Source organism: Salmo trutta, chromosome 17 (assembly GCF_901001165.1).
Source record: "Salmo trutta chromosome 17, fSalTru1.1, whole genome shotgun sequence".
NCBI lineage: Eukaryota > Metazoa > Chordata > Actinopteri > Salmoniformes > Salmonidae > Salmo > Salmo trutta.
This window is the reverse complement of record NC_042973.1, coordinates 40,648,060-40,671,554: the sequence shown is the minus strand read 5'-3', so window position 1 is coordinate 40,671,554 and position 23,495 is coordinate 40,648,060. Positions and strand designations below refer to the sequence as shown.

General features: G+C 46.5%; 1 protein-coding gene across 8 annotated transcripts in view; it reads right to left on the bottom strand.

The window, feature by feature from the left end:
* mtss1la (MTSS I-BAR domain containing 2a) overlaps positions 1-23,495 on the bottom strand; it is a 45,402-nt gene that overhangs the window by 10,794 nt on the left and 11,113 nt on the right. For 6 of the 8 annotated variants that reach the window (XM_029696791.1, XM_029696785.1, XM_029696789.1 and 3 more), the window contains exons 4-7: positions 1,474-1,558; positions 1,270-1,361; positions 1,084-1,158; positions 625-633 (exon numbers count right to left, since the gene is read on the bottom strand). In XM_029696791.1, coding sequence (XP_029552651.1) covers positions 625-633; positions 1,084-1,158; positions 1,270-1,361; positions 1,474-1,558 — 261 coding nt within the window. The remainder of the gene's footprint in view (positions 1-624; positions 634-1,083; positions 1,159-1,269; positions 1,362-1,473; positions 1,559-23,495) is intronic. The other 2 variants (XM_029696786.1, XM_029696788.1) reach the window with 1 other exon arrangement.

Sequence of the window (23,495 nt, the reverse complement as noted above, 5' to 3'; positions counted from 1 at the left end):
AATATCGTTGACTTAACTAAAGTTACTTTGAAAAAGTAGTTCACTACATCCAAAGTACTTAGTGATTAATCATATGTAAATCTGAAACGTCATAGACTACAAATTGCTACAAACAGATCACTCCGGACTGGAGTCAGATGTTAACAGAATGTGTAATTTAGCCTATTAAAAACTCAACTTCAAGTGAGAATTTGGCAGATCTGATGACAAAAAAAGAAAGGAACGTCCTGCCTACTTCTCCCATATTTCTATGTAGTACGTAGTTCCTGTAGTTAGCTACAACGCTACACGGCAAAGAAAAGTAATTAACTACTGAAAACGCTAGCTTGATTTGAATTTAGATGAACTAACACCAAGCTACTGTCAAATGTAGTTCAATTACTAGTAGAACTACATATATCTCACTACTCCCCATCAAACACGAGGGGTATGTCAATACTGATAGGACACACCAGTATCAGACAGACTACAACACTCCAGGTGAGATGGTCAGACACAATCACGTGATGATGCAGGACACACACACACACACACACACACACACACACAGGATAATAACTATAGCATTATCATGAAATGCCTCATGCAACGCGGGGAAATGTGGGGAAAGCATAACACACATACCTAGAAGCTCTACAGCAGGGGAATAGGCCAGTGAGGAGGCAGAGGAGTAGACAGATAGGTAGCATGGGTGGAAAGAGGGAAGGGGGGGGGAGAGAAAGCATAGACAGAAAGCCCAATATTAGAGTTGGCACTGTCATCGTTATAGGCATTGAAATAGATCAAAGTTGTACACATAAACCTCTTATTTTGTACCTCCAAACTCTCCAAACCTTTTGGATGATAGCCTTCATTTCTGATTTATTCCTCTTTGGAAACCCATGACAATATATTTCTCATTCAGGGCACTAGGAGGTGGCATTTCCCAGTTAGGTGATGGTAACTAGCCTACAGCAGTACAACAAATCCTCTATCTAGTCTACATCCTGTTTTGGACAGAGTTTTTAACAGTAGCCAATCAGTAACCAATCGTTTTTAGCAGTAGCCAATCAGATCATGTCACAGGGTGCGGTTCGATGTTACCTTTCCTGGCCTTCTTCTGGAGCTTCATGGTGTCTGAGGACTTTCTCTTGATCTCCTGGCGAGACCGCTTGTATTCTGATGAGGAGAGAAGGCGCGGTCACCCTGGAGTTAAGCGTCATTTGTTGATTGATTTGCTCAATCAATCAAATTCAATATATATATAGCCCTTTTAACATAAACCCTCACCTTTGGCGTGGTCTTTGTCCAGCAGGTTAGCTGTCTTTTTCCATTCCTCTATCCTGTCCTGGAGAGGAGTGACTAGGCCTTCCATAAGAGCACTGGGGAGGAGAGGAAAGAAGAGGGAGGGTAAGGAAAGTTCTTGTAGCACCATTAGCAATGCACAAAGATGTAGGGAAAGGAATCAGGCAGGGTTGAGGGTGGACCACTTACTTGGTGAAGTGGCGTAGTTTAGTCTCGATGCTGCGATGTCTCATGCACATCCTGGTCAGAGCTGAACCTATATCCCTGGTGCCTCCTGGAGAGAGAGGGAGAGATTGGTTCTAGTAGTGTGGGTTTACACAACCACTGGGGGGCGGCATTGCATATCACAATAAGGGACAGCAGTCAGCTCAGCCAGCACAGTTATTTTCTCCAACCAAAATCTTACAGGAAAATGTCAAATGTAATCAATCCAACACAACATCTATAGGCTGCAGCCCATTCATCCTCAACATAATTTTAAATCTACTACCCTGGTCTGGACACCAACTACACCAATGAAATGTAATTGCATTCAGTGATTTACCCACCCCACCCCACAGCCCAGGAAATCACAGCTTGTTTGAGTTGCTGTACTACTTTTCCTCTCTAGTCAAGCATAATTAAAATGGGGTGTTAAGCCTTAAAGCCCAGGCTGGCCCCAAGTTACATGCTCCGCCGGCTACAGGCCGCATCCAGGGCTCATTCTTAGGGTACCGCAGTAATATCGGCCAGGATTGATCCTGCTCTAATCCACTGGGCCAACGATGCCTAATCGGGGGATGGTCGGGAGGGTCTCACACCACCACACACATTCGCAGGCACACACACACACACACACACACACACACACACACACACACACACACACACACACACACACACACACACACACACACACACACACACACACACACACACACACCAAAACAACAGCAGCCAGACGAGGACTACCCCAGATGCTTTTGTGTGTTTGTGTGTACGTGCGGGCATGTGCGCGCACGGGTGTGTGTTAGTCCGTGCGTGTAGACAGGTGGTGTGATTTACATACCCCCTCTTCCCAACTCTATCCAGAAGGAAAAAGGTGGGTACCCTGTAAGGGGATATCCTTCTATTCTTCCCTGGCCTGCTCTGCCTTTCCTGTTCTCTCTGTGTTTCCTAAACACCATTCTTACAGGGGTGTGAGGAAAGACCGGCTTGAACCTGTCTGTCCACGAGGAAGGCTCAATCTACCAAGCCTGGGCCTGCACACAGTTAATGCCTTTCCACACTATTGTGCCAACCCGAACTGTGCTGGCTTCAGCAACTATGGTGGATTTGTAGCCAGGCCAGTGCAGGACAGCTCAGCTCAGTAGAGTGAAAAAGATATTACAGGGAGAAGAGAGAGAAAAAGTTTCTGATCTAACTGGATCAAATCAAATATCGTCTGACTGTGGAATACTGAAGATGAGGGTTGTAACGATTGACCGATACACATCGGTCCCTGGTTCAAATGTTTGATATGAGCGCATCGGTCCGCGGGACCACAAACTCGATTCAAATGTAGCATCCACAGCAATAGATTCAAACGTTACAAATTTTTTTTTCTCAAATTACTTTCTTTCTACCTTCTAAAAATACCTCTTATCTTGTGTGACAATTGCGTCCTCTCCTTCAGTGTCGAACTAAGCATGTAATTGTGTTGACAATCATTGATATACGGGGCGGCAGGTAGCCTAGTGGTTAGAGCGTTGGGCTAGTAACCGAACGGGTTCTAGATCGATTCCCCGAGCTGACAAGGTAAAAGGTCTGTCGTTCTGGCCCTGAACAAGGAAGGCCGTCATTGTAAATAAGAATTTGTTCTTAACTGACTTGCCTAGTTAAATAAAAGGTAAAAAAATAAATATACAAGTCATTTTTCATGCCGAACAAGCCCAGGCAATACAGTATCAGTAGGCTAGTCAAACTGCACACTGTGCGTAGCTTCAGAAACTGACCAATGAGAGGTGGGCTATTCCTAATCTGGCACGTCTGCGGGTCACCTTCAGCATTCAAATGTTTGTCAAATGGATTGCGCAATATTACATTTTATGTTAAACAATGTCATTTGCGAGGCTGTTTTTATCAAATTTGCTGTTGAATAAAAGTAGCCTAAGCTACCACCAGAGACACCACTCTCATCTGGCTTTCGGGAGGCTACATGCTGATCAGGGATTACATTACATTTTAATTTGGATTGTTCAGGTTCACCATCAGCAATCATTTTGGTAGTTTTGCTTGAAACAATCAGTATGGTCAGTTTTAGATATTCAGGGTAAAGTTGCTAATTTCATAACGAGGACAGCAATGGTTTTTGCTACTCACACTGCATGGTTGAAGCAGAGAAGAAGAGAAGCTCACTCCAATTCTGTCAAAATTTCCAAGCGGTCTAAACCATTGGATTAGGAGACGGGGGTGAAATCCAAAGTTGTGCTACATATTCATTAGCTATGTCATAGCACATTTTTAAGATACATATGGATACATTACTAGCTCTAACACTTTTAATCTGCAGAAATAATTCATTAGTGGGTGATGTTTTTTTTAAATCAAAAGTGGGGAGGGACAAAAAGCAAACAATGCCCCCCCAAACTGACAGTGGGGTGGTAGATTCCCAGCTTCCCTTAAGGTTTAGCTCAGGGGCCTATATACACACAGTCAGCTCAGACAGATCCAGCTCAGAGACCCAGTGCATCGAATAGTACCACATTGAATCGATGCGATCCGGTTCGATCTCTAATCGCAACGAATCGTTTCAAACTGAAACTTATCGATCCTGTATCATATTGGGCCCAATGTATCTAGATACGTATCGAATCATCTTGAAAGGAAAATATGCACATCCCTACTGAAGATGGATGCATACAATGAAGAGTCATCTATTTCATTTATATACCTAGAGACTAAACTAATTCCCTGGTGGAACTCATCATAAGACAAAGCACCTTTCACAACACATACAGTAGCTAGTATTCCCTTCACTATTGGCTTCAATGCTCTGGGGATTACGTCAAAAGCATTCCACCTCACAGAACTCCATCTCCCAGAGGCATCAGGGGCTTCCAGCCAGATGCTGGATGGATTTGGGGATGGATGAATCCACTGACAGCCATGTGTGGATGGGATGATGTGTGGTGGAAGTTTAGTCATTTTGTCATACAGCTGTGTTTCCTTTCCAAGTGACTGAAATGTGTACAGGTAAGAGGTCAGAGGTTACCCAGCTGAATCCCACCCACTATGATAACGCAGGAAGTGATATAGGGAACAGAGACCATGGGAAGATCTCTCGCGTCCTCTCTCTCCTCATCTCCTTTGAATGAGAAAGCCAGAGGTCCCTCCCCTCTGACCTCCTCCAAAGGGTTTTGAGAAGGAGTCGAGGAGAGAGGATCAATGTTCACTCTCATTTTTTGCGTCACAGAGCAAATTTCAGGTCTGACGAGCGCAAACTTGAACGTTGTGAAAATTCTGTGCAACTCCGGTGCGCGTTTACTGTGAACATTGAGGCTGTGCCCGCGTTAAGTTCATTTTAACAGTGGTCAAGTAGACTACTGTGGCTATTTGATCATAGTGTAGGCCTATCAGTGTGGCCTACCATCAAAAACAATGGAGAAAATGCATCCCATAACATTTTAACATGGAAATAGCTGTTCTATCATTCAGCCTACAGTAGCAGCCAATGTGTTGTCTTCAATATAGGCCTACATTCCAGACTTTTGAAAAAGAACATGCAGGGCTTGACATTAATCTGTTGATCCACTTGTCCTTCAGACAAGGAGGTGACCGAAAATGTTGTTGTGTTGTTTGATGCAAGAAACCACTTTACAAAATAAAATGCATAATTATTCCCATACCATTATTACAGAGTCAGACAAATTATGCTACCCTCTGCCTATCTACCGCTCCACATCACCCCACTGTCAGCAATCACATCTATAACTGGGCTAATAACTCACTAACTAGCAAAGGATATAAACAAATGTGCCCACGTGGCTACATGTAGCTTTCGCTTTGATCTCAAAACAACGCTTTTGATTTGATTTGATTTGAAAACAAGCGCATCTACTCATGACTGCTCATGCTGTAAACACAGTCCAGGTCAAAGTGAATGGCACAGCTCCATATATGGCAATGGTCTATTTGCATACAGGCCTACTGCAGCTCTGATTGGTTATGCCGCACAGGTCTGTGTAGAGTACGGGCCTGAGTCTTGCCTGTCAATGCAATAGAATCCTACTCCGATGAGTTCTGCCTACAACAAAATCTCTTGCATAGTTCATTTTACATACTAAGTCTTTCATAGTTTGTTTTGTTACGGTATGTTACATTGAAAGTGGCTAATATTAAATTGATTCGATCACAATTCCCACAGTAAAGAGAACCATTGATAGTGTTAACTTAACGGGGAAAACTCTATAAAGTTGAGTGAAGTTGAATTTCGTGCTTCTCTGCGGGGGCTGATATTTCTTCTGCGCGGTAGTCCCGGGAGAGCTGCACGCCCGCGCACAACCGCAGCTTAGAGGGAACATTGGAAAGAACACGAGGACTATGCAATTGAGGTTCTCTCCATGTGGGGCCCTTAACCCCCCTTCCGTCTTTCTTTCTCCGGAAAGAAGTCCTCTGTCACCCACTGTGTGTTTGTGATGTGATTTGTAACACAACGGCCCCCTCTCTCTGTATGATATTCATTTTGCATGCATAAAAATGTCACCGAAACTATGGATTGAAGACTCTTCTCTCCACTCAGTCTCTTCTTTTCACAACTCTTGATCAATTGAATAGGTAATTGAAGGCTGTTTGGCCTTCAAATCAATGTGAATATGCTTGTATAACATATATACATAGACATATAGAAAATGCACTTACAGTATTGCACATGGAAACACACACGCACGCACGCTTGTGCACACACGCGCACACACACACTCTCTCTCTCTCCGTCTCAGTGTTCCTCTTTCCACTACAGGAGGCGTCCACAGCTGCAGATCAACTCTAAAAAGGGTGGCTTGGCAGGAAGAGGGGAGAAGAGGGAAGAAGAGGAGGATGGAGGGGAGTAATGGGCCTTTTATCTCTATAACAGACCTTCCCAATGTCACAGCCAGCCAGCCTCCCTCCACACACACACACACACACTACCCCCATATCCTCTCCACCTTACCCCCATTCCCATCCACACCTGCCAGGTTTCCCCTTACTTCCCCTCCGAAGGATTGGCTGAAAGTGACATCCTGGAGACGTCCTGACCAGCAGGCTTTCTACATCCAGGAGCCCTGGCCTCTGGCCCTGACCGGACACGCTCCACAGCCTGGAGTCCCACAGCCCACAGGTTAGCCCACACCACAGGCCTGGCTGGAGCAGATGCTGGGATAGCTTCAAACTCTCCATTCAATATAGCCTGTCTGACTGGGATAGCCTCAAACGCTCCATTCACTGTAGCCTATCTGACTGGGATAGCCCCAAACGCTCCATTCGCTGTAGCCTATCTGACTGGGATAGCCTCCAACGCTCCATTCGCCGTAGCCTATCTGACTGGGATAGCCTCCAACGCTACATTCGCCGTAGCCTATCTGACTGGGATAGCCTCCAGCGCTCCATTCACCGTAGCCTATCTGACTGGGATAGCCTCCAACGCTCCATTCGCCGTAGCCTATCTGACTGGGATAGCCTCCAACGCTCCATTCGCCGTAGCCTATCTGACTGGGATAGCCTCCAACTCTCCATTCGCCGTAGCCTATCTGACTGGGATAGCCTCCAACGCTCCATTCGCCGTAGCCTATCTGACTGGGATAGCCTCCAACGCTCCATTCGCCGTAGCCTATCTGACTGGGATAGCCTCCAACGCTCCATTCGCCGTAGCCTATCTGACTGGGATAGCCTCCAACGCTCCATTCGCCGTAGCCTATCTGATTGGGATAGCCTCCAACGCTCCATTCGCCGTAGCCTATCTGACTGGGATAGCCTCCAACGCTCCATTCGCCGTAGCCTATCTGACTGGGATAGCCTCCAACGCTCCATTCGCCGTAGCCTATCTGACTGGGATAGCCTCCAACGCTCCATTCGCCGTAGCCTATCTGACTGGGATAGCCTCAAACGCTCCATTCGCCGTAGCCTATCTGACTGGGATAGCCTCAAACGCTCCATTCGCTCACTGGAATCCAGAGGGATCCATCTAGTGCATACGGATGCACACATATCCACAATGACAGGAGTTGCCTTGATGCATGTTCTCAACAAGTATGAAGCTGTGTATTATAAAATAAGATAAATAACAGATGGGCAGGGCAATGGAGCCATATGATATTCATTCAGGGTGAGGTAAATGTCCCACCATGTTATTGTAGATATATATATGACTACATATGGTACACAGTCATAAGTCAGAGGTGGATGACTGTATGTGCCAGATACTGACACTTCCCAGGTAGCTACATAGATCTATACGACCAAGTCTGCTCATGGTTAAAGTTGTTGTGTACAGTATTTTTGAGCAGACCAGGCCCATTGACTGGTGAGTGGTTCCAGACCTCTGGTCCTGATTATCCCCATTCTCCAGTGATCCTCGGGGGAGGAATTTAACAAGCTGGCTTTATAGAGGCCGCACTGGTCCCGCCATCCGCCCGCCAGTAGCTCCAGGACTAGAGCCTGGGGCCTCCCTCACTGATGCCTTCAACATGGTGTGTGTGGGGGGTGGGGGGGGTGGAGTCTGAATGGATTTAGCTTCCCATTGGAACACCTTCAAACTGTTCTACCTGCCAAGATGCTAAAACTAGGTTGGAAGCTAGTTAAAACAGCTTGAGTGTTTTTGAGAGTGCTGACTGTGCTATGTCCTTCCTGTGTCAAACATCAATATGTTTATAGAGGCTGGTCAGAGGTAGCTAAAGAACAGAACATCCTCACTTTTATGCTTCCAGGAATGTCACCAAATTGGAATCTTATCCAGCTGGTTAGCTGGAGAAATCTCTTAGTCCTCAGGATAACAGTTAACCAAACTCCAAAGGATTACATCATACACCTCACGTTGGCACCTTAGCCATTCAGTGACGCTGACGCTGATAAGCCTGATCTTAACACAAGCTCTTCCCTTTACCCTCTCTCACCCCTTTTAAGAGGTTCAGAGAGCAAGCCGGTAGAGGCGGTGGAGGCCAATGATAGATGAACGAAGAGGGGGATGGAGAAGAAGAGGGGATGAAAAAAGCGATAAGACTTAGGTGGGGCTGATGAGTGAGGGGATAAGTGGACAACGGAACTGGTTGACCGTGGAAGACAGGTTTTTGTGTGTGCACGCATCTGTCTGTCTGTCTGCCTGCCTGCCTGCCTGCCTGCCTGCCTGTCTGTCTGTCTGTCTGTCTGTCTGTCTGTCTGTCTGTCTGTCTGTCTGTCTGTCTGTCTGTCTGTCTGTCTGTCTGTGTGAGACTCAGGCCTCCTTATGACCCAGGTTCAGTGAGAATACATATGGAGAAATCACGTTGTTATTAAAGCTGCAATATGTAACTTTTGGGTTACCTGACCAAATTCACATAGAAATGTGTGTTATAGATCTGTCATTCTCATTGAAAACAAGTCTAAGAAGCAGTAGATCTATGTGCACTATTTCCCTGATTCCCGTTCTTAAGTTTCGATTTTGCATCTTTTACTTTCGATTTTGTACACCAGCTTCAAACAGCTGAAAATACAATATTTTTGGTTATGGAAAATATATTTCACAGCGGTTTAGATGGTACAGTGATTCTGTCATGCCCTGACCATAGAGAGCCCTTTTATTTCTCTATTTTGGTTAGGTCAGGGTGTGATTTGGGTGGGCATTCTAGATTTTGTAGTTCTATGTTCAATTCTGTGTTTTCTATTTCTTTGTTGTTTGCCGAGTATGGTTCCTAATCAGAGGCAGCTGTCTATCGTTGTCTCTGATTGGGAATCATACTTAGGCAGCCCTTTTCCCCTCCTTCAGTTGTGGGATCTTGTTTTTGTACAGCTCAGTTAGCATGCAGAACGTGACGTTCCTTTTCCGTTGTTTATTGTTTTGTTTTTAGTGTTCTGAGTTAAATAAAGTATATCATGAGCACTTACCACGCTGCCCCTTGGTCTCCTCATTACGACGATCGTCACAGATTCTCTACACTACACTTGCCTGTTTTGTCACATAAACTGAAATTAGGCTAACTATTAGAATTTTTGTAACCAGGAAATGGCGGAGTGATTTCTGCACAGTGCATCTTTAACAGAACATACAGTCAGGTTTCACAACCACCACATGACATAGTGTGATGTGGACTGTGCTGTCAACAACACACTCTGAAGTGTACTAGGATGATGGACAGGAGGAGGAGGAGGAGGAGAAAAGGGAGGAGGTAGAGATATTTACTGCTGAAGGAGCTTCTTGCATTGGGACACAAGTGTTGCTACAAATATTCCTGTCTGTCTGTCTGTCTGTCTGTCTGTCCCTCTCCACTCCAAATATGCTTTTCATTAAGGAGCTACGCAGGAGAAAAACAACACGTTTTACGAGACAGACAGCGAGGAAGACAGAAAGAGAGAAAGAGAGAGAGAGAGAGAGATAAGGAAAGAGAAAGAAAGGAAGAGAGAGACACAGAGAGAGACACAGAGAGAGAGAGAGAGAGAGAGAGAGAGAGAGACACAGAGAGAGAGAGAGGATCAGAAAGTGAAAAGGAGATGAAAGAGAGAAATAGTCTAAGGGAATTATGCTGGACAGTCACCTCACAGGCATATTGGATAAACAACAATCAGATGTGATGCACCACAGTGTGTATAGCACTGGAGGTTCTCATTGTTTTCCACGTTTGTGAGAAACTGATGTGTGTCTTATGTATCATTCTAGTTGACTCTTGAAGGTTCCTCACTCTAGTCTAGAATAACAAGTAGCCTATCAGTTTGACTCTCTCTGCTCCATCCATGTGCCCTTCCTCTACTGTCTTGTTTTCAAGGTCCATTTCCAACTAGCTCTCACAGTCTCACTTCCGAATTAGACGTTCATACATGTTTCTCAAACATCAAATTTAGAAGTTGTTACAAATGTACAATTCAAAGTGTTTAAGGTTAAGTTTAGGGATTAACTCAGAATTTTGAAGGTTAGGTTTAAATTTAGGGATTAACTCAGAATTTTGAAGGTTAGGTTTAAGTTTAGGCATTAACTCCGAAATCTTATTGTTAGGCATGAACTCTGAATGGTTAAAGTAAGCTTTAAGGTAAACTTTCTACCTCCATCCCCGTCCACAACGCCCTAGCAAAACCGAAACCGAAACAGCGCTAAATGTTGCCCCTAGTGGCTGGTTTCCACATTATCTCCTGACGTCCTCAGACATGGATGGACGTCGAATACTGACTTGTATCACGGGTGACCTGGCTGCCATTTCACCGTGATGATATTGAGTAACACTGTAGAATTTACCCATGAAGATACAGTATTTCTCCCTTTCCCTTTTAAGGGGTCTCCAATGGGATCTCCAATGGGTCCTGCTAAACCATGGGAAATACTGTCTTCGCTCCATGGAAAACTCCACTTTTTCTCAACCTCCCTTGTTGCATGATCCCAACCGTATCTTTATTCTGTCACTCACTCCCTTCCCTCAACGCCTTAGTTTGCATTCCTTCATCTCAGTCCCTCTTCCTCTCTCCTTCTGTTTTCCCCTCCTCGTATCCCTTGCTCCCCTCCACCCGCGTCCTTACAGGATATAGCCGAACACAGTGTTCTCCTCAACTCTAATGTTTGTCTTCTTAGCTTGGTATTTGCCTGCAGAGTGTTCCTTACACAGAGCCAAGAGAGACTTGTTTTTCTCTCCTTCTCTCCATTCCTCAAGATTCAAGGAATTTTGCTCATTTTTACGAGCAGGGGTGAAGGAAGCAAAGTGAAGCCTGTATGTCTGATACTTTACTTCATTTTATTTTATGAGCTGAATGGGGTGAAGGACGTTAACCTTTTACTGCAGTGGGCAAAATCCTGGTCACACAGAGTGTTTCTAGGTAGTCTTAAACAAATCCACCTCACACACATGGTTATGGGCTTAAAAAAAGAAGACACCTGTACCATGTCAGATATAGAGTGGAAATGTATTCAGTTTGAGTTTGCATCCCAATATTACACTTTATATACATCACAGAAGACTGAAATATAACAAAACCGTTTGACATAGAAACACCGGACTTTCGGCGGGTTTTTGGAAATAGTCTTTATTAATGAATTATTAAATATTCCACCCACGAGGCTAAAGACGGCGCTTTTGGTCATTGACTGCAGGAAAGGGCTACAGGGTACTTCGGCTGTCCCCATAGGAGACAACCCTTTGAAGAACCTTTTTTGGTTGCAGGTAGAACCCTTTTGGCTTTGTTAATTCTGAAAAAAAATAACAACATTGCTCCCATGAGGGAATTAGGTCATTTGACTGCAGGAAAGGGCTATGGGAAGCCCCGTATGATGAAAGTTCTGTTCATTCTATGAATGAAGTGAAGGACTTAAGTTGAACTCCATCTGAAGCACTGTCCTGGTTATTTTTGCATGTTCATTAATGTTGCATTTTCCCGTATGAAACCCAATAGCGGGTGGTAACTGCAACAAAAAGCCTACAAGTTTAAGAGATGACATGTTACCCCAGGAAACCGATCGCAGGTGGTAACTGTAAAAAGTCTATACTTTGCCCCAGGAAGACCATTACGGGCAGTAAAGAAACAAGGCAGCTTTATTCACGTCAGAGGAATTTAGCAAAAAGTGTCAGCCTATTTGCAACGTGCTTCCTTGTTATTGCACTTTTGTTTTTCGTGTGTTGCATTTGCATTCAGTAGCGATTAGGAATCACATGATTATGAAGGCATAAATGTATGAAAGTGTTTAAGTAGTTGTGTCCTTGTGATGTACCTAATGTTGTCACGGTTGTCGTAGGGTAAAGACCAAGACGCAGTGGGAAAATATATACTCATCTTCTTTTTATTTGGTGAAGAAGGGAAACACAATAAACGTATACAAAACACAAACGAACTGGACAGTCTTGTCAAGCACACAGATAAACAAGCATAATCTCCGACAAAAACCCATGAAAAACCAACTCCTACTTATAGGACCCTCAATCAGAGGCAACAATAACCAGCTGCCTCCAATTGAAGGTCCAACCCCAATTAACTAAACATAGAAATACAATAGACTAGATAGAACATAGAAAAAAACTAACATAGAACATAGACTAACAAACCCCGGACCACATAAACCAAACACCCCTCTACCTAAATACATAGCCCAAACCACATGAAACAAACACCCCCTGCCACGTCCTGACCAAACTATAATAACAAATAACCCCTATTACTGGTCAGGACGTGACAAATGTTATGTATTATGTCATGCTTTATGTTCTGTGTGGACACCAGGAAGAGTAGCTGCTGCTTTAGCAGTAGCTTATAGGAATCCTAATAAAACACTAAGTACATCCCATTCTCCGTAGTAATAATCATTATTGGAAACGTTCATTTGGGGGTTTAGGGAGTGACCGCAGGCCCTGAGGTTAATGCTCCTGAAAAACACATGGGAACTCAGAGCCACCACAGCCATGACAGGCAAGCAGACTGCTGTAACGATGGTGGTCATTCAAGACTCACTCCAGAATTACAATGTAATAAAACACAAAACAACCGGTAGGAATAGCATGTCCTGGTGAAAAGAGCATCATGCAACAACTATGTATTCAATAACAAATACTCGACACACAATCATGTCCACATCTAAAAAATCCTGGCCCATACATATTCTAATCCACACGTACATCATATAGCATCTAGCCTATACACAATTCAGCCCATATACAGCACACCCATGGCCTGGTCCCAGATCTGTTTGTGCTCTCTGGTCAACAATGACCATAGGAGACAAGACAGCACGAACAGATCTGGGACCAGGCTAGTACATACTCCTACATCTCTCCAAATAAAACTAGGCCTGTATTACCATATTACATTAGCCTACTCTGGTTTTGTGACATGTTCATATAAATAGCTGCTATGATGGTGGAGCTGACAGTCATCTCCAGGTCTGTACTGTGTGGCGTGGGGCAGGGCTGTACTGTGTGGCGTGGGGCAGGGCTGTACTGTGTGGCGTGGGGCAGGGCTGTACTGTGTGGCAGGGCTGTATCTCGCTGTATCTGCCAGGCTGTCCAGATGGCGGACAGCGATATCCGTGCCATCTGCCAACCCAGAGAAGCACAGCGGCCAGGCAGGATTACTGCCTCACTGTCACACTGATCTAGTACAACACCCCCATCTAGACCATTCCCCCCCAGTGTGTGTATGAGAGAGAGAAAGGGAGAGAGAGAGAGAGACAGAGAGAGAGAGAGAGAGAGAGAGAGAGCTGAAGGATCAAACATCTTGGAAAGTGTCTGTGAGTGTGAGTGTCTATGTATTGCATTGTCGAGAAGGATTTCATTGGACGGTGTATACCATGTGTATCCTGTACATACGACTAATAAAACTTGAAACTATGTGAGTAAGATCTAGCATACAGAACCCCTACAGTGTCTTCACGTACACACACCTCCCATCACAGAGTGATCTGCAAGACATCTGAGTGTGTTAGTGTTAAAGCTATGACCCTGGTGATCTGAGGAGAGGAAACCCAGTCTGTTATGTGTGTTGGAGTGAAGCTATAAGAGGATTAACTCTATGCCTCTCTCTCTCTGTCTCTCTCCTGGCTATAGAGAGCTGTGAAAATCCCAACACATCCCCCATTCCATCCAACCTCATCCACTGCCACTTACGTACCCCTCCTCTCTCACTTACCCTCTCTTATTCAAATATGGAGAACTTACCCTCTCTTATCCAAATAATGGAGAACTTACCCTCTCTTATCCAAATAATGGAGAACTTACCCTCTATTCTCTTAATATGGAGAACTTACCCTCTCTTATCCAAATATGGAGAACTTAATTTCTCTTATCCAAATATGGAGAACTTACCCTCTTATCCAAATAATATTAACCAACACACCCTTCCACATCCTTGTCAGAAGTCCCAACCAGCCATCCAGAGGCAAAGACCTCCACTGAAGACACACACACAGTAGAACTTCAAGCATAAACCGAGTCAAACAGCAAAAAGAGTGAGGAAACATCTTACATTTACAAGATGTTACATTTACCTCTTTAAGAGAAAACGACTCTTTAACTCAATCAGCAAATATACTGTGCAGTTAAGGACAAACTTATTGAAGACAGATGCTAGGCTGAGTTCGACCATTCCCCATTAATACCCAGTGTCCATTTCCACAGCAGTACTTCCTCTCCTCATGCTTTGCTCTCCTCTCATTCCCTCTCTCAGCTTGTGAGTGGGACAACAGTGACAGGACAGGTGGATGTTTGGTTGAGTGCAGAAGGAGAGGTAGAAGACAGGATGAGTTAATGGGGTGATGGGGTCAGTGTTGGGAGATGGGTGGTGAGTTAATGGGGAGATGGGGTGAGTGTGAGAGATGGGTGGTGAGTTAGTGGGGTGATAGGTAAGTGTTGGGAGATGGGTGGTGAGTTAATGGGGTGATGGGTAAGTGTTGGGAGATGGGTGGTGAGTTAGTGGGGTGATGGGATAAGTGTTGGGAGATGGGTGGTGAGTTAATGGGGTGATGGGAAAGTGTTGGGAGATGGGTGGTGAGTTAATGGGGAGATGGGGTGAGTGTGAGAGATGGGTGGTGAGTTAGTGGGGTGATAGGTAAGTGTTGGGAGATGGGTGGTGAGTTAGTGGGGTGATGGGGTGAGTGTGTGAGATGGGTGGTGAGTTAGTGGGGTGATAGGTAAGTGTTGGGAGATGGGTGGTGAGTTAATGGGGTGATGGGTAAGTGTTGGGAGATGGGTGGTGAGTTAATGGGGAGATGGGGTGAGTGTGAGAGATGGGTGGTGAGTTAATGGGGAGATGGGGTGAGTGTGAGAGATGGGTGGTGAGTTAATGGGGTGATGGGTAAGTGTTGGGAGATGGGTGGTGAGTTAATGGGGAGATGGGGTGAGTGTGAGAGATGGGTGGTGGGTTAGTGGGGTGATGGGATAAGTGTTGGGAGATGGGTGGTGAGTTAATGGGGAGATGGGGTGAGTGTGAGAGATGGGTGGTGAGTTAGTGGGGTGATGGGATAAGTGTTGGGAGATGGGTGGTGAGTTAATGGGGTGATGGGTAAATGTTGGGAGATGGGTGGTGAGTTAATGGGGAGATGGGGTGAGTGTGAGAGATGGGTGGTGAGTTAGTGGGGTGATAGGTAAGTGTTGGGAGATGGGTGGTGAGTTAATGGGGAGATGGGGTGAGTGTGAGAGATGGGTGGTGAGTTAGTGGGGTGATAGGTAAGTGTTGGGAGATGGGTGGTGAGTTAGTGGGGTGATGGGATAAGTGTTGGAGATGGGTGGTGAGTTAATGGGGTGATGTTGTGAGTGTGTGAGATGGGTGGTGTTTTAATGTGGTGAGTGTGTGAGATGAGTGGTGAGTTAATGGGGTGAGTGTGTGAGATGGGTGGTGAGTTAATGGGGTGATGGGTAAGTGTGTGAGATGGGTGGTGAGTTAATAGGGTGATGGGTAAGTGTGTGAGATGGGTGGTGAGTTAACAGGGTGATGGGTAAGTGTGTGAGATGGGTGGTGAGTTAATGGGGTGATGGGTAAGTGTTGGGAGATGGGTGGTGAGTTAGTGGGGTGATGGGATAAGTGTTGGGAGATGGGTGGTGAGTTAATGGGGTGATGGGTAAGTGTTGGGAGATGGGTGGTGAGTTAATGGGGAGATGGGGTGAGTGTGAGAGATGGGTGGTGGGTTAGTGGGGTGATGGGATAAGTGTTGGGAGATGGGTGGTGAGTTAATGGGGAGATGGGGTGAGTGTGAGAGATGGGTGGTGAGTTAGTGGGGTGATGGGATAAGTGTTGGGAGATGGGTGGTGAGTTAATGGGGTGATGGGTAAATGTTGGGAGATGGGTGGTGAGTTAATGGGGAGATGGGGTGAGTGTGAGAGATGGGTGGTGAGTTAGTGGGGTGATAGGTAAGTGTTGGGAGATGGGTGGTGAGTTAATGGGGAGATGGGGTGAGTGTGAGAGATGGGTGGTGAGTTAGTGGGGTGATAGGTAAGTGTTGGGAGATGGGTGGTGAGTTAATGGGGTGATGGGTAAGTGTTGGGAGATGGGTGGTGAGTTAGTGGGGTGATGGGATAAGTGTTGGGAGATGGGTGGTGAGTTAATGGGGTGATGGGAAAGTGTTGGGAGATGGGTGGTGAGTTAATGGGGAGATGGGGTGAGTGTGAGAGATGGGTGGTGAGTTAGTGGGGTGATAGGTAAGTGTTGGGAGATGGGTGGTGAGTTAGTGGGGTGATGGGGTGAGTGTGTGAGATGGGTGGTGAGTTAGTGGGGTGATAGGTAAGTGTTGGGAGATGGGTGGTGAGTTAATGGGGTGATGGGTAAGTGTTGGGAGATGGGTGGTGAGTTAATGGGGAGATGGGGTGAGTGTGAGAGATGGGTGGTGAGTTAATGGGGAGATGGGGTGAGTGTGAGAGATGGGTGGTGAGTTAATGGGGTGATGGGTAAGTGTTGGGAGATGGGTGGTGAGTTAATGGGGAGATGGGGTGAGTGTGAGAGATGGGTGGTGGGTTAGTGGGGTGATGGGATAAGTGTTGGGAGATGGGTGGTGAGTTAATGGGGAGATGGGGTGAGTGTGAGAGATGGGTGGTGAGTTAGTGGGGTGATGGGATAAGTGTTGGGAGATGGGTGGTGAGTTAATGGGGTGATGGGTAAATGTTGGGAGATGGGTGGTGAGTTAATGGGGAGATGGGGTGAGTGTGAGAGATGGGTGGTGAGTTAGTGGGGTGATAGGTAAGTGTTGGGAGATGGGTGGTGAGTTAATGGGGAGATGGGGTGAGTGTGAGAGATGGGTGGTGAGTTAGTGGGGTGATAGGTAAGTGTTGGGAGATGGGTGGTGAGTTAGTGGGGTGATGGGATAAGTGTTGGAGATGGGTGGTGAGTTAATGGGGTGATGTTGTGAGTGTGTGAGATGGGTGGTGTTTTAATGTGGTGAGTGTGTGAGATGAGTGGTGAGTTAATGGGGTGAGTGTGTGAGATGGGTGGTGAGTTAATGGGGTGATGGGTAAGTGTGTGAGATGGGTGGTGAGTTAATAGGGTGATGGGTAAGTGTGTGAGATGGGTGGTGAGTTAACAGGGTGATGGGTAAGTGTGTGAGATGGGTGGTGAGTTAATGGGGTGATGGGTAAGTGTTGGGAGATGGGTGGTGAGTCAGTGGGGTGATGGGATAAGTGTTGGGAGATGGGTGGTGAGTTAATGGGGTGATGGGTAAGTGTTGGGAGATGGGTGGTGAGTTAATGGGGAGATGGGGTGAGTGTGAGAGATGGGTGGTGGGTTAGTGGGGTGATGGGATAAGTGTTGGGAGATGGGTGGTGAGTTAATGGGGAGATGGGGTGAGTGTGAGAGATGGGTGGTGAGTTAGTGGGGTGATGGGATAAGTGTTGGGAGATGGGTGGTGAGTTAATGGGGTGATGGGTAAATGTTGGGAGATGGGTGGTGAGTTAATGGGGAGATGGGGTGAGTGTGAGAGATGGGTGGTGAGTTAGTGGGGTGATAGGTAAGTGTTGGGAGATGGGTGGTGAGTTAATGGGGAGATGGGGTGAGTGTGAGAGATGGGTGGTGAGTTAGTGGGGTGATAGGTAAGTGTTGGGAGATGGGTGGTGAGTTAGTGGGGTGATGGGATAAGTGTTGGAGATGGGTGGTGAGTTAATGGGGTGATGGGGTGAGTGTGTGAGATGGGTGGTGTTTTAATGTGGTGAGTGTGTGAGATGAGTGGTGAGTTAATGGGGTGAGTGTGTGAGATGGGTGGTGAGTTAATGGGGTGATGGGTAAGTGTGTGAGATGGGTGGTGAGTTAATAGGGTGATGGGTAAGTGTGTGAGATGGGTGGTGAGTTAACAGGGTGATGGGTAAGTGTGTGAGATGGGTGGTGAGTTAATGGGGTGATGGGTAAGAGTTGGGAGATGGGTGGTGAGTCAGTGGGGTGATGGGATAAGTGTTGGGAGATGGGTGGTGAGTTAATGGGGTGATGGGTAAGTGTTGGGAGATGGGTGGTGAGTTAATGGGGAGATGGGGTGAGTGTGAGAGATGGGTGGTGAGTTAGTGGGGTGATAGGTAAGTGTTGGGAGATGGGTGGTGAGTTAGTGGGGTGATAGGTAAGTGTTGGGAGATGGGTGGTGAGTTAATGGGGTGATGGGGTGAGTGTGTGAGATGGGTGGTGAGTTAGTGGGGTGATAGGTAAGTGTTGGGAGATGGGTGGTGAGTTAATGGGGTGATGGGTAAGTGTTGGGAGATGGGTGGTGAGTTAATGGGGAGATGGGGTGAGTGTGAGAGATGGGTGGTGAGTTAGTGGGGTGATGGGATAAGTGTTGGGAGATGGGTGGTGAGTTAATGGGGAGATGGGGTGAGTGTGAGAGATGGGTGGTGAGTTAGTGGGGTGATGGGATAAGTGTTGGGAGATGGGTGGTGAGTTAATGGGGTGATGGGTAAATGTTGGGAGATGGGTGGTGAGTTAATGGGGAGATGGGGTGAGTGTGAGAGATGGGTGGTGAGTTAGTGGGGTGATAGGTAAGTGTTGGGAGATGGGTGGTGAGTTAATGGGGAGATGGGGTGAGTGTGAGAGATGGGTGGTGAGTTAGTGGGGTGATAGGTAAGTGTTGGGAGATGGGTGGTGATTTAGTGGGGTGATGGGATAAGTGTTGGAGATGGGTGGTGAGTTAATGGGGTGATGGGGTGAGTGTGTGAGATGGGTTGTGTTTTAATGTGGTGAGTGTGTGAGATGGGTGGTGAGTTAATGGGGTGAGTGTGTGAGATGGGTGGTGAGTTAATGGGGTGATGGGTAAGTGTGTGAGATGGGTGGTGAGTTAATAGGGTGATGGGTAAGTGTGTGAGATGGGTGGTGAGTTAACAGGGTAATGGGTAAGTGTGTGAGATGGGTGGTGAGTTAACAGGGTGATGGGTAAGTGTATGAGATGGGTGGTGAGTTGACAGGGTGATGGGTAAGTGTGTGAGATGGGTGGTGAGTTAATGGGGTGATGGGTAAGTGTGTGAGATGGGTGGTGAGTTAATGGGGTGATGGGTAAGTGTGTGAGATGGGTGGTGAGTTAGTGGGGTGATAGGTAAGTGTTGGGAGATGGGTGGTGAGTTAATAGAGTGATGGGTAAGTGTGTGAGATGGGTGATGAGTTAACAGGGTGATGGGTAAGTGTGTGAGATGGGTGGTGAGTTAACAGGGCGATGGGTAAGTGTGTGAGATGGGTGGTGAGTTAACAGGGTGATGGGTAAGTGTATGAGATGGGTGGTGAGTTAACAGGGTGATGGGTAAATGTGTGAGATGGGTGGTAAATTAATGGGGTGATGGGTAAGTGTGTGAGATGGGTGGTAAATTAATGGGGTGATAAGTAAGTGTGTGAGATGGGTGGTGAGTTAATAGGGTGATGGGTAAGTGTGTGAGATGGGTGGTAAATTAATGGGGTGATGGGTAAGTGTGTGAGATGGGGGGTGAGTTAACAGGGTGATGGGTAAGTGTGTGAGATGGGTGGTAAATTAATGGGGTGATAGGTAAGTGTGTGAGATGGGTGGTGAGTTAATAGGGTGATGGGTAAGTGTGTGAGATGGGTGGTAAATTAATGGGGTGATGGGTAAGTGTGTGAGATGGGTGGTGAGTTAACAGGGTGATGGGTAAGTGTGTGAGATGGGTGGTGAGTTAATAGGGTGATGGGTAAGTGTGTGAGATGGGTGGTAAATTAATGGGGTGATGGGTAAGTGTGTGAGATGGGTGGTGAGTTAACAGGGTGATGGGTAAGTGTGTGAGATGGGTGGTGAGTTAATAGGGTGATGGGTAAGTGTGTGAGATGGGTGGTAAATTAATGGGGTGATGGGTAAGTGTGTGAGATGGGTGGTGAGTTAACAGGGTGATGGGTAAGTGTGTGAGATGGGTGGTGAGTTAATAGGGTGATGGGTAAGTGTGTGAGATGGGTGGTAAATTAATGGGGTGATGGGTAAGTGTGTGAGATGGGGGGTGAGTTAACAGGGTGATGGGTAAGTGTGTGAGATGGGTGGTGAGTTAACAGGGTGATGGGTAAATGTGTGAGATGGGTGGTGAGTTAACAGGGTGATGGGTAAATGTGTGAGATGGGTGGTGAGTTAACAGGGTGATGGGTAAGTGTGTGAGATGGGTGGTAAATTAATGGGGTGATGGGTAAGTGTGTGAGATGGGGGGTGAGTTAACAGGGTGATGGGTAAGTGTGTGAGATGGGTGGTAAATTAATGGGGTGATGGGTAAGTGTGTGAGATGGGGGGTGAGTTAACAGGGTGATGGGTAAGTGTGTGAGATGGGTGGTAAATTAATGGGGTGATGGGTTAGTGTGTGAGATGGGGGGTGAGTTAACAGGGTGATGGGTAAGTGTGTGAGATGGGTGGTAAATTAATGGGGTGATGGGTAAGTGTGTGAGATGGGGGGTGAGTTAACAGGGTGATGGGTAAGTGTGTGAGATGGGTGGTAAATTAATGGGGTGATGGGTAAGTGTGTGAGATGGGTGGTAAATGAATGGGGTGATGGGTAAGTGTGTGAGATGGGTGGTAAATGAATGGGGTGATGGGTAAGTGTGTGAGATGGGTGGTGAGTTAACAGGGTGATGGGTAAGTGTGTGAGATGGGTGGTGAGTTAACAGGGTGATGGGTAAGTGTGTGAGATGGGTGGTGAGTTAACAGGGTGATGGGTAAGTGTGTGAGATGGGTGGTGAGTTAACAGGGTGATGGGTAAATGTGTGAGATGGGTGGTGAGTTGACAGGGTGATGGGTAAATGTGTGAGATGGGTGGTGAGTTAACAGGGTGATGGGTAAATGTGTGAGATGGGTGGTGAGTTAACAGGGTGATGGGTAAGTGTGTGAGATGGGTGGTGAGTTAACAGGGTGATGGGTAAGTGTGTGAGATGGGTGGTGAGTTGACAGGGTGATGGGTAAATGTGTGAGATGGGTGGTGAGTTAACAGGGTGATGGGTAAATGTGTGAGATGGGTGGTGAGTTAACAGGGTGATGGGTAAGTGTGTGAGATGGGTGGTGAGTTAACAGGGTGATGGGTAAGTGTGTGAGATGGGTGGTGAGTTAACAGGGTGATGGGTAAGTGTGTGAGATGGGTGGTGAGTTAACAGGGTGATGGGTAAGTGTGTGAGATGGGTGGTGAGTTAACAGGGTGATGGGTAAGTGTGTGAGATGGGTGGTGAGTTAACAGGGTGATGGGTAAGTGTGTGAGATGGGTGGTGAGTTAACAGGGTGATGGGTAAGTGTGTGAGATGGGTGGTGAGTTAACAGGGTGATGGGTAAGTGTGTGAGATGGGTGGTGAGTTAACAGGGTGATGGGTAAGTGTGTGAGATGGGTGGTGAGTTAACAGGGTGATGGGTAAGTGTGTGAGATGGGTGGTGAGTTAACAGGGTGATGGGTAAGTGTGTGAGATGGGTGGTGAGTTAACAGGGTGATGGGTAAGTGTGTGAGATGGGTGGTGAGTTAACAGGGTGATGGGTAAGTGTGTGAGATGGGTGGTGAGTTAACAGGGTGATGGGTAAGTGTGTGAGATGGGTGGTGAGTTAACAGGGTGATGGGTAAGTGTGTGAGATGGGTGGTGAGTTAACAGGGTGATGGGTAAGTGTGTGAGATGGGTGGTGAGTTAACAGGGTGATGGGTAAATGTGTCGGGGGCTAGATTAAAGGGGAAGAACGTGATGAAATCTCCAGCTGTGCCAGCAGAGAGAGAATCAGGGCACAGAGCAGACCCCTGTAGCGCAATAACCCCTACACAGACACACACAGACACACACAGACACACACAGACACACACAGACACACAGACTAATAAACGCACACAGACACACACAGACACACACAGACTAATAAACGCACACAGACACACACAGACTAATAAACGCACACAGACACACACAGACTAATAAACGCACACAGACACACACACAGACTAATAAACGCACACAGACACACACACACAGACTAATAAACGCACACAGACACACACAGACACACACACAGACTAATAAATGCACACAGACACACACAGACACACACACAGACTAATAAATGCACACAGACACACACAGACTAATAAATGCACACAGACACACACAGACACACACACAGACTAATAAATGCACACAGACACACACAGACTAATAAACGCACACACAGACACATAAAGACACACACACACAGCCTCATTAACGCACACACACAATAGACACACTCTTTCTGTCTCTCTCTGTCTCTCTCTACAACACCGTGTTATAACACTATCGCTACTCTAGCTTATCTCCCTCACTTGAACCAGCTATTTAAACACTTGTAGAGATCCCAGCGAACCCTGCTGTACCACAAATCAGGGAGGTGAAATGGCCCAAACCCCTTCCCACTACCCAGCCTGCAGTGAGAGTTCAGGGGTCATCGTTCTCCAGCACCAGCCAGTTACCATAAATATTGACATTCCTCCAGCAAAAAGAATGGCTGCGGTTGTAGACTCTACTGACTGGCACTGAGCACCAAAGTGCTCCCAGAGGACAAACGGAATGGAATTGGTGTCACTGACAAATCGCTAATGATTCAGAGCAGAACATTCAGAATCTCCATCTTCTTTACATAGACACAGGGATCAGTTATTAGTTTACGGTTTATAACCTGGGATGCTGTGTGTCTTCACCAGACCTGGGTTCAAATACCACTTGAAATCAATTCAAACATTTGATCTGGGCTTGAAGGCACTTGCCTGGTGCAATGGAGGCAATTCTTCTTGAATCATTAGTTTTGGAACATCTCTCTCCATACTGTGTGCATATGCCTCCTGATGCTGCAGCCCTGGATGCAATGATGTCTGTCTTTATTCCTAAAGCTAATGTCACTGGGAGAGTGATGGGGTGGGAGTGTGAGCGGGCGTATGAGTGACAGAGACTTACATCATGTCCTCTCTAAGCATTTCAAATAATTCTGGTCTTCTTCCCTTCTCCTGCCTCTTTCTCCGTCTCTGTCGCTCTCTTTCTCCCCCCCCTTTCCCTCCTTGCTCGCACTCCATCCACAAACTCCTTTGAAGAGTTGCCCTGGCACGGTCATAACATTACTAGTGAGAATAGGTTCAGGTTGCCAGATGTTTCCAGGATCCAGCCCCTCTGAGAGCTCCCATGCTGTG